The following is a 10,204-nucleotide window of genomic DNA, read 5'->3' on the forward strand; positions in this document are numbered from 1 at the left end:
AGAGATAATGGCATTATGGAGTGGGGAGGTAGGATGGAGCCCCCATGGTGTCCTTCCCCTTCACTGGTGGGCATGGGGAGGCTTGTGAAGGACAGCTTCATCCCCCTGTGCTGTGTGGAGAGAGGCGTTGGGGACGATTTGGCCCCCAGGCAAGGTGGCTTAGGGGCCTTCAGAGAGGTCAACAAGGCTGTGGGAGGTGCCCCTCACCTGGAGGCTCTCAGGTAGAGCCCTGACTCTGGAGAACATTCCCCAGCTCACAGGGGCGGTGTGGAAGGCACGAGCAGTGGCATGCCAGAAGTTGTCTTCCCAATCACGCTCATCCTGCCAGGGAGGGATGAGACATTAAAGCATTGTGCTTTAAAGAGCATCCCGACCCTATCAGCAAGAGATGAGATATCCTAATTATGGCAGTACAGGCGAGGATCTGGGCCGTATCAGCCAGTACAGAAAGGTAAACAAGAAATATAACAATGGACCCTTAACACTCATTAGCTGTGTCAGATAATACCTCACTTTTCTCCCTTTGGGGCTTAAAATCTAATTAAGATTTTCCAACAATAAATTTCATTTATACTCGCTCCCTTTTGTTCTTTTTAGGATCACACTGAGAAGAGTCTGCGAGCAGCTGCGCAGCTCGTGGGAAGGCAGCTTCAGTCAGCCTTGGCTTGTGCTTCACAGGCAAGGGAAACTGAGGCAGGACAGCACCCTGGACAGTGCAGAGGTGAGATCCTGCTGGGACATAGCACTGGCGCCTGCGTAAGGTGTTTTCCCCAGGGAAGTGAACTCCAAAGGGGCACTGGTGGTGATAAGACCAAGCACGGAAGCTCCTGGGCAAGCCCAGCAGTAAAGCCTCATCCTTGTCCTTGCTCAGACTCACAGCCATGGCAGGGCTCCGTGGGGAAAGGGACACTGAGACCCACTGAGCCCTCAGCACAGCTCCACTCCAAACCCAAATGAAGGCATTGCAGGGTGAACAGCTCGGACATCTGTCACACATTCACCCTGCGCGCAGGGCAGGGAATAAACTCCTGTTGTTACTCATTATAAGGGTGTCTTTGCTAACTTCTTTTGCAACTGAGAGGTAAAAAATTAATGGGTTCCCTTCTTCTTGCCACACCCCCAGCCCAGGTGCTGACACAGCAGGAACAGGCAATGACTAACACTTAAACCTTGCTGAGTGCAGCAGCACTGCTGAACCTTGGGGAGCTTGTTTTTCCAAACCCATGTGACGTTTGGCACCTGCCAGAGGGAAGTCGGGGAGCAGCCTCCATCAGGGGCATGGGTGCAGTGGTCCAGGACCCAGCCTGGGGCTGGCTCAGCCTCCAGCTGCCCAAGGGAGGGTGGTAGATGGAAACAGCTCTGCTGTGATGCTGGGGATGCAGCCATCCTGCCTCCACAGCCGAGGGCTTGACCCCTCTAACCCTTCTGCCTGTTTTCTTCTACTCCCGTGCAATTTCTCAATGGCAGCTGTGATTTCTCAATGACAAGTCTTTGAGGGCATTTTTGAAATACTATCCTACCTCAGGCTCTAGGGAAAATGCCTTTCGAGGTGGGTCTATTACTGGAAGGCTTCTGTCTGACTTTTTGGGTCACCACCTGCTAGGGACTTCAGCAGCTTCACCTGTGGGAAGTGCACAGCAGAACCCTAAAAACACCCTGCTCCCCTTAAAACCAGGGAAAACCTGCCAAAAATGCCCCTCTTATAAACCTCCCAGCCCAGCGCTGCTCCAGGTGGGCTGCCCTTGACTGCAGAGTCCCTTAATCCTTTCCTCACTGGTCAGGAAGAAGACCCTGCGTGCCACAGAAGTTAACTCATGTTCCAGGAATGGTCAGGGCATCAGAGGTCTCTCACTTCAATCTGCAGATGCCGCAGCTTAGAAACGCTCATTGATCCCGTGGTGACCCTGGTGCTGTCCCCACCACAGCAAAAGACAGACCTTGGTTAATGAACAGCCTGGCAGGAGCAGGTTGCACTAGGCCCAGCTATCCCAGGACAGCCAGCACTGCCCGGAGCAGCCCCCGGCCACTTCCGGGCAGCATTGAGAAGTGACTGCCATTCCCAGCCTCCAGCCCTGGAAATGGCCCCCAGTTGGCTGCAGGGCTGCACGTTGTGGTCAGTGGGATTCAGGGAGTGCTGCCTTTCACCCATTAAACAGTGCTGGGAAGTGCTGGATTGTTTCTGTGGCTCAGTAACCCCACCTGGCACATGGAGGGGAATGATGCTCTCACGTCCCTATACATCCCTTTGAGGCTCTGGGGTGGTCCAAATGCTGAGCATTCCCTGATATCCTTCATTCTCCCAACTGCCTGAAGGCTGGGAGAGCTGTGAGATGCCAGAAAGTCCTTTGGCTGATTAGCAGAACGACCCTCTTTGCTGTCATAGGCAACAATTCTCTTTATTGCTCACCGGGAAGGTATGTACAGAGGGGGAGGTTTGTTCTGACATTAAAATGCACGGTGTAGGTCATAAAAAGGAGGGTGAACTGGGGAGAAAAGAGCAGGTTTTCCATCAGCAGCTCCCTGGAGGGCAGCTGGGGGTGTGGGGAGGTCCCTGGTACCCAGTGGGATCCCCTCTGTGTCTTGAACAGGTCAACACCCTCCTGGGACTTGGGACATCAACCTCACCAACCAGGTGGGGTGACCACCAGGCAGGAACGGCGGCACTTCCAGACCTCTCCTGGGGGTCGATGCCCGTGTGGACACCAGCCCCGGGGCAGAAGAGCATGTCCCATGGGTGGGAAAGGAAAAGATGAGGAGGTGGTGGTGCTGTGGAGAGGTCGGGGCCCCATCACTCACGGGAGGTGCCAGTGCAGAGGGTCTCTGTGAAACTGCCCATCGCAATAGCGGGAAGCGAATCGAGAGGAAGAGGAGGGCGGCTGGTGGGTGCTGCTACATGGCCGTGGTGATCACCTTCTCCTCGGGCTCCACCGTGTTCTCATAGGCATGCTGGTTCTCTTTGGACCTGCATCAAGAGGGACAAGCGCAGTGCTGAGCTCAGTCCCAGCAAGACCAGCGTGCCCAAAGCCACCACTGAGGTCCTGACCTTGCTGGTGCCAGCTGTGCACTGAGTGAGGGGTGAGGTAGGGACCACAGGGGTCACCCTGACAGGAGGGAAGCCAAGTGTGGGGTGGGAATTACTCTAAATTTTAGTGAGGGCTGTTTTGACTGTCACCATCTACGTGGTGACCCAAGGTCACTTTTGGTGATTTCCTCTGTTGAGAAAGGTGTGATATAGCATAAGAAAAATGTGGCATAGCAGGTTGTGAGGTGGTGGATGGATTGTGGGGCTCAGCTGCAAGGGATGGGGAGAGATGAGGGAGAAGGGGATACTCCCTCACTGCCTTCTGCTTAGCTCCTGGAAAGGTTAAAAGCCTCAAAAGCAGGTGCATGGGACGTGTAAGACCCTGAGGGGGCAAGAGCTCTGCGTGTCTGAGCTGTCCCCAAGAGGGCCAGAACAGAGCCTGGGAGCCATGGGGAAGAGGTCTGAGCAGGTCCTTCACCTGAAGTCAGCTGCAGCTGAGACATATCTCCCTTCACAGCCATTGGATGTGACAGCATCTGGCTTGTCCTCCACACTCACCACGTTCTCGACATTTTCCCTGGAGGGAGAGAAGAGAGGAGCTGAGATAGAGCAACAAAGGAGCCTGCAGGGGAGCGGCCTCTTAGTGGTGATGACACTAGAGACACAATAAGGGACCTGAATGTGATTCTGTCCTCGGACACCTTGCTCAGCCCCCTTCCCGGCAGGACAAGGACAAGGAGAAACACCCTCACTGCAGGTTTGCAGAGGCTGTGCCAAGTGCCAGCCCCTGTCTCCATAGCTGTGACTCCCAGCACCGTGCTGGCAGTCAGCAGGACTCATTGTCAACACGTGGGATTGTTTTCTCCCACTAACTGGTTTTTCCAGTCTACTTCTATGTAATCTGTTGCAAAATAGTCCCCTGCGGATCCCGATGGACACAGAGAGAGCAGTCAAGGCTCTGCTGGTGCTGCAGCCCTGGCGCAGGAGGGCTGTCCTTGTGCATGTCCATGGGAGCACAGCCGAGCTGCTCTCTCTCAAAAGCGAGTCTGGATTGCTTGCAGAAGGAACCACTGGGCAGGGATGGGGTGTTCAACATCAGCCAGGCTCCAAAAGCTCAGCTCTGGAGCAAGCCTGTGGCCTGAGCAGCACCAGGGCCATTGAGCTGCAGAGGGTGGGTGCAGGTCCACCCTGCATGCATGTCCCTGCCTCCTCCAGCACTTGCCCAAGGGCAATTTCAGAGGCTTCTGCAAGGAACAGCCTGGCATAAACAGGCTCGAGCTGATAGCTGCTGTCACAGTGACAGTGCAGAGCTGGCAGGGCTCCAGGCTGCCGAGCCTCACTCCCACTCTTCTGAAGGAAGGCCAGATTAATTAAAACAAGGCACCATCCCTCCTCAAGCCCTCCTCAGCATCCTCTGCCTCCAGGCTGGGAAAAGGCAACCAGGCACAGGCAGCAGTGGGAAACACCATCCCTGCCTTCCACTCCGTGGGCTGGGGGTTCCTTCAGTTTGAAGACAAAGGTTCCTCTTTGGGAAACAAAGACTACAGCGGCAAATGAGACCATATAAATATATATATATATGCACATTGTATTATGCATTGGCCTGGAATGCATCCCAAAGGGACCTGTTTTAAACACATTTGGGGCTAAAGCTGACCTGCTGAGCATCAGAGTATACCTGAACTCCCCAGTTCCTCTGCCTGGAGAGGCTGCAGGAATGTACAGATACAAGAAGACTCCAGCACCTTAGGGTGCAAAGCCCAGAGTGACCACACAAGTGCAGAGGAACCGGTAAACAGGTATGGGGTGCTTTTGGTCTTTGTCCCCTGCTGCCTTAGGGCTCAGATTCATTATCAGGTTACTGCAACTTAGCCAGTTGGCCTTGCTTGGCTGAGCAGGAGCAGCAGCCTGTGACTCTGCTTGGCTGGCATCAGGCAAGAGGAGACCCATCTCACAGAGCCTTTTTTGGATGAATAAAGACACCACATCTGCTTGTGCCGTGGGCTCCAGGTGGAGAGCACTGCCACGGCTTGGCTACCTCCCTCTTCTCCCAGATCCTCTCAGTGTGTTCTCGTAACTTGGCTCCATTTGCTTTGCAAGCAAAGCTGGTTTGGGCTTATTATCCCATGGATATATGGCTCATGGGAACTGCACCCCCAAAGCCATAGAAAACCAGGCTGGGCCAGCCCCCTGAACAAGTACCCATGTAATCCAGCCACAATGCTGTGGCTTTCCCATTCCCAGCACAGCGCTTTCTCATGGCAGCATTTGCACAGTGTAAGCTCACACCTGGCAATCAGTAACAGGGATCAGAGACCAGGACAGGGAGAAGAGGACAGGGAGTCTTTGCTCTCCCCGCCCACCTCCCGGCACAGCAAGCACAGTGTTCCCAGCCCTGGCACGAGCACAGAGGCTGCTGGAAGTGACACGTGCCAAGGCAGTTAAGCCCAACCCAAAGCGACCTCCCACACTTACACTTTATCCTTACACCAGAACCTGTTGACCACAAAAGCAATGGCCACCAGGACTAGAAATACAGCCACTGCGATGACACCCTGTGACCACGGCTGGAGGCTGCCCCGGGCTGCAGGGAAAGAAGAACACACATTAGAAATTCATCCTCAGGTTTGTCTGCCAAGTTTCTCCCGTCCACCTCCAGTAAGGTCCAGATGAGAGCTTGGTCCTGCAGAGCTGAGCAGAATGTGTTGCTGTCAGTTCAGGCAGGTTTTCACAGCAATGAAATCAAGTGCAAGTAACAGTGGTTTTGCTGGTGTTTGCATGTGGAATGTTGTGCCTTGCAGCTTTGTGGCCCCATGTACCCTGACATATACATACAAATACACCTACATGCACCTTGAGGGGTTGGTGACTCTGTGATGGGGGAAAAAAAAAGGGCTGGGGGACATGGAGGTAGGGAGGGAAGGAGATGTTTGCCAAAGGAAAGAAGGCAGAGGGGTTTCAGCAAACTGCTTATTCTCCATCCCCAGATGCCACAGACAGCATTCCCAGGATGTTTTCCAAATACTGACTGGTAAAATAAGGACTCCATAACAGGGAGAGTGTAAAATTTGGTTGCCACTCTGACAGCAAAAAGTTGTTATTGTGGATTTTGGTAAAATGCACCATTCAACAAGTTTCCAGTGCAGCTAATGATTTATAAAAGAAGCTGAAGGCTGATGCATTCAGAGGAATAACCTTGGTGCAGTCAGAGAGATAACCTCAGCACAAAGGCCAGGCAGGGCTGGCAGGGTGCCCAAGCAGCACTGGGATGGTGATGGGGCACTGGGAGCTGACTGGGATATCCCCATTTCCCCCAGGGATGGAATGGACTCACAAGTTCATTTTTCCCTATCCAGACCTAAGCAGGAATCTGGCCATGGGTGGGAAGGCTGTGAGACACATTCCTGGATGTGGAAAGAATGCAAGGGCAAGGCGATGACAAGAGGAAACTTTGTCCCAGCCCTTGCTGGGATGGCTGCTCCTTGCCTCCCACTGGATTTTGGACGATGAACCATTCAGACATAGTCAAATGCATCCTTACGTGCTGCCACATGAGCACCAAAGGACACCTTGTCCATACAGCCACAGCCCTTTGAGATTTAATTACTGTTTACTCAGACCCAGCTTTTCCTCATCTGCTGATGAAAACACCAGCCCTTGCACACTCTGCATGGGCAGGTGTGGCAGGTGGAGGGTGACTCCTGCCAGCCCAGCATCAGCCTCAGGACACTCAGACCCAGACCCAGACCCAGCCAGGGACACCTGCAGGGCTGAGCTGCCCCAGGACGAGCAGTCTCCCTCAGCAACTTTACACTCAACACTTCCTCTGTCTCACAGGAGACAAACCTCTGCTGTAAACAGAAATTATCTTTACTAGCAGTAGTAAGAGTAGGCTGCGCGCTCCACACGTGCAAACTCCGAACCTGCTGCCAGCTTCACACTGGCTCTGCTGCTGACAGCTCTCCCCTCCTCCCTTTGATTTTGGGGAGGGGGACTTGTCCTGTGGTAACACTCCCAGTTCCTTGAGTCTTTACTGTAAGAGACTTTTATTCAAAAAATAATAAAACAACAACAACAAAAGCTCAACCCCCAAAACAAGCTCCTTTTTCCTCTTGGAAGGGAAATCAGCTTGGCCAGCTGACTCACCAGCAGCGCCAGTCTAGAAAGCAGTAGTATTCCCGGGCAAGGAGCTGTGAGAACAGCCCTGAGTAGCATCTCTCAGCCCCCTCTCCCCCACAGAGGCATTTGCCGTGTTTACTGCGAGGTCCCGGGGCAGAAACTCAAGCAGGAGGAATTCAGATGGAAATTCCCTCTTGTATCAGCGTGTTTCGACTGAAATACCACCGTATCAGCAGGCTGCTGGCCGTGGTAGCAGGCAGTGATGGACCCGGGGGTGGTGACAGTGGGCAAGAGCAGGTGTTGGTCCCCTCCTGCCCTACTGGTGGGCAAGGGTGCTCATGCCCTGCTGCCCACCCCCCCTGTGAGTGCAGCCCCAAACACACCTATTGCCTCCTGGCTGAATTTTGGCTCACTTTGCATCCTCCCTTGGCTGCTGGCCACATTTATTTATTTATTAGTTGTAGTTTCTTTTTCCTGCCAGACCCAGGGTTTCCAGCCTAAGCCTAGAGGGGGGTGGTCAAGTCCAGACCTTCTTGAGGTTTCTGCTGGGGTTAAGGGAGTTCAAGGCCGAGTGGGGAATGAAGTCAGCAAAGACTTAAACTGCCAGATTTGCATCTCGTGATCTTCCAGGAAAGGGGGGGGGGGGGGGGGAGAAAAGTGGTAGGAAACCTCCTTGGAGCAACCATGCTCAGGAGGCACTGGATGTTTTTGCAAGTGAATTCTCACTCTTGTGGCTGTTTCCACCAGATTCCAGAGCATCCAAAGCCAAAAGGGAAAACACCAAACCAAAATCAAGAGGTTCTGGTTTTGAGAGATCATGTAGAGCCTGGCTGCAAGGGCAGATAAGAGCGCTAGGGGAATGGCAAATGCCTCTGCATTGGGCTGAAACACCCACTGGGAAACTTGCATGGGCAAAGAAAGGAGGAGTGGGGATCAGGCAGAAGCAAGAGCTCGATAGGATCTATCCAGGGAGTAAATATTTGGGTCCCAGCCCTCAGGGGCACTGCCTGGCTGGAGTCCCACCGAGCACACCTTGCTGCCCTGCCAGGAGGGATGGCTGACAGGATGAGCCTCACCTGTGGAAACAGGACTGTGTTCCTGGAAAAATGCTTCACTGGGGATGCCCCTCCTGGGTCAGCCTGCGCCTCAGGCTCTGCCACCTCCTCTCTGTTTCGCCCCATGGTAATGATGGGGCTTTCCCTCACAAACAAGATCTCCTTGCCATGTGGAATCTGCAGCCCCGGTAGATGTGTCTCCACACATCTGCAGCTACCAACCAGACCGAGGGAAGCGCCGGTGCCAAAATAAGCCTGTGCACTTGTTGCAATTCCACTGCCATACTCAACAGCTGATTTGAAGACACAGACCTGCTTTTTAACACCTCTTCCCTGAGTGTTTGGACAGCTTTGACTGGCCTGTCTTTTCCACTCTCTAAGGAAGTTGTGCCAGGCTTTGAATCTTCATTAAAGGATTTCTTTTTTTTTTTTTTTACTCTTTCCAAGCAACAGCAAAACTTTTAACCTTGCTGACAATGGACACCCCAGACTGTTAAATCCTCAGCAAGTTGGTAAACAAACACAGGAAGAGCGGTCAGGGCTGGGGCATCAGGAGGAGAAAGGGGGAGGGAATTTTCCGGGACTTTGGCAGCACCAGATGAGTTTTAATTACTCCTCGTTATTTCTAGCATTAGAGAAGCCCTTCAGTGAATTTCCTAAAAATAATACCCTAGCCATAGGAAGTTTCTCTGTTAAGTCTTTGGGAAGAGGAGGGCAATTTGCTGAGGAAAATATTTGCTTCCTCTCCTCAGCAATGGTCAAAATTATAGATTAACAGGAGGATCTGAGAGCTCAGAGAGCAACCCAGAACAACACTTGCTCAAGGATAAGAATGACAAAAAAGAAAGAAAAAAAAAAGCCTTAAGAAAACAGATTACTCATCTGAGTGCACAGTCCTGCCAGGGGTAAATCAGAGCAGTTTATCTCTGTGCAAGCAGCTCAGATAAACCTCAGGTGGCAGTTTCAGCCTTCAGCAAAACAGGTAGAAAGTTTCTATGTCCTGGCTCTGGCAAAACCTCTCAACCCACAGGACACCCACTCATCCCCATGTGAAACCAGAGCTAAAGCTTAGGCAGGAGCTGGGATGTATTTTCCTTTCCCAAGAGGCTTTTCCACAGTTGTCCCTTGTCCCCCACCAGCAGCTCCCACCTGCCCGGGGCTCGGCGCACCTTCCTGCCTCGATCTCCCTGGGATGTCAGGCAGCTGCCAGCACTTACCTTCCTGGCAGAAGGCAGGTTCCAGCTGGAGGAGCAGTCCCAGGAGGAGCAGGCAGCGGGCAGGCATGGTGGCAGCAGGGCTGGGACTCCCGGGGCGCGGAGGAAGAGCCGCACGCTGCACTTGGGCACGGCGCCCTCCTGCAGGAATGAGCGCCTGGTCAATTATCAAACACCTTAACGAGGGAGGCTCTCACCTGGTTATTCAAATTCTGCTGGGAAGGGGCGGGAGGTGCCTTTCTGCCTTCTTCCGTGGAAGCTTTTGGGGAATTCGGGGCACGGTGACTTGAACCTGACAGTCCCCTTAGGCAGGGCGTGGAAGGGAGCTCAGGCACAAAATATTTGCATCGGCCCAGGAGGGAAAAATGACACCCAGATGGGTAAAACTCTTCCCCAGTGAATCTGTGGTGCTTAGGGAGCGTGGTGTCCCCCAAGTCCCCTCCCCACAGGGGGAGTCCAGCAATGCCCCAGCTCTGACATCCCTTCCCACCCTCTGGGACCCCCACCCACTTCCTTGCCCTTTTCTTTTCAGCAAGTGTCACTAACAACCCAGCAAAACACATCTGTGACTTGAAAACATCCAATTAATGAACCAGACTCGGTGCTGGGTGCTGCCTCTCACCTCCCACACCTTGTTTAATGGTGACACTATTAAACAGAGCAAATCCAGCCCTCATTTTACTGAGTCTTCAGGACTATCTCCAAAATTTCTTCAATACCAGAAGAGGTAGAAACAGCCAAAGAGCTGCAGCAGGCAGCAAGGCTTGCCCTTCACAAAAGCTGCACAGATGCTG

The 10,204-nt window shown here is 53.1% G+C and overlaps 1 protein-coding gene across 1 annotated transcript; it reads right to left on the minus strand.

The window, feature by feature from the left end:
• Positions 1 to 2,370: 2,370 nt before the first annotated feature.
• PDZK1IP1 (PDZK1 interacting protein 1) lies at positions 2,371 to 9,777 on the minus strand. The gene is made up of 4 exons (XM_048312154.1): positions 9,414 to 9,777; positions 5,498 to 5,606; positions 3,501 to 3,599; positions 2,371 to 2,962 (listed from the first exon to the last, which is right to left on the minus strand). The coding sequence occupies exons 1-4, from the start codon at positions 9,478 to 9,480 to the stop codon at positions 2,890 to 2,892; spliced, it is 348 nt and encodes a 115-aa protein (XP_048168111.1). The 5' UTR covers positions 9,481 to 9,777; the 3' UTR covers positions 2,371 to 2,889.
• Positions 9,778 to 10,204: the final 427 nt, after the last annotated feature.

The sequence above is a fragment of the Corvus hawaiiensis genome, chromosome 9 (genome assembly GCF_020740725.1).
Source record: "Corvus hawaiiensis isolate bCorHaw1 chromosome 9, bCorHaw1.pri.cur, whole genome shotgun sequence".
NCBI lineage: Eukaryota > Metazoa > Chordata > Aves > Passeriformes > Corvidae > Corvus > Corvus hawaiiensis.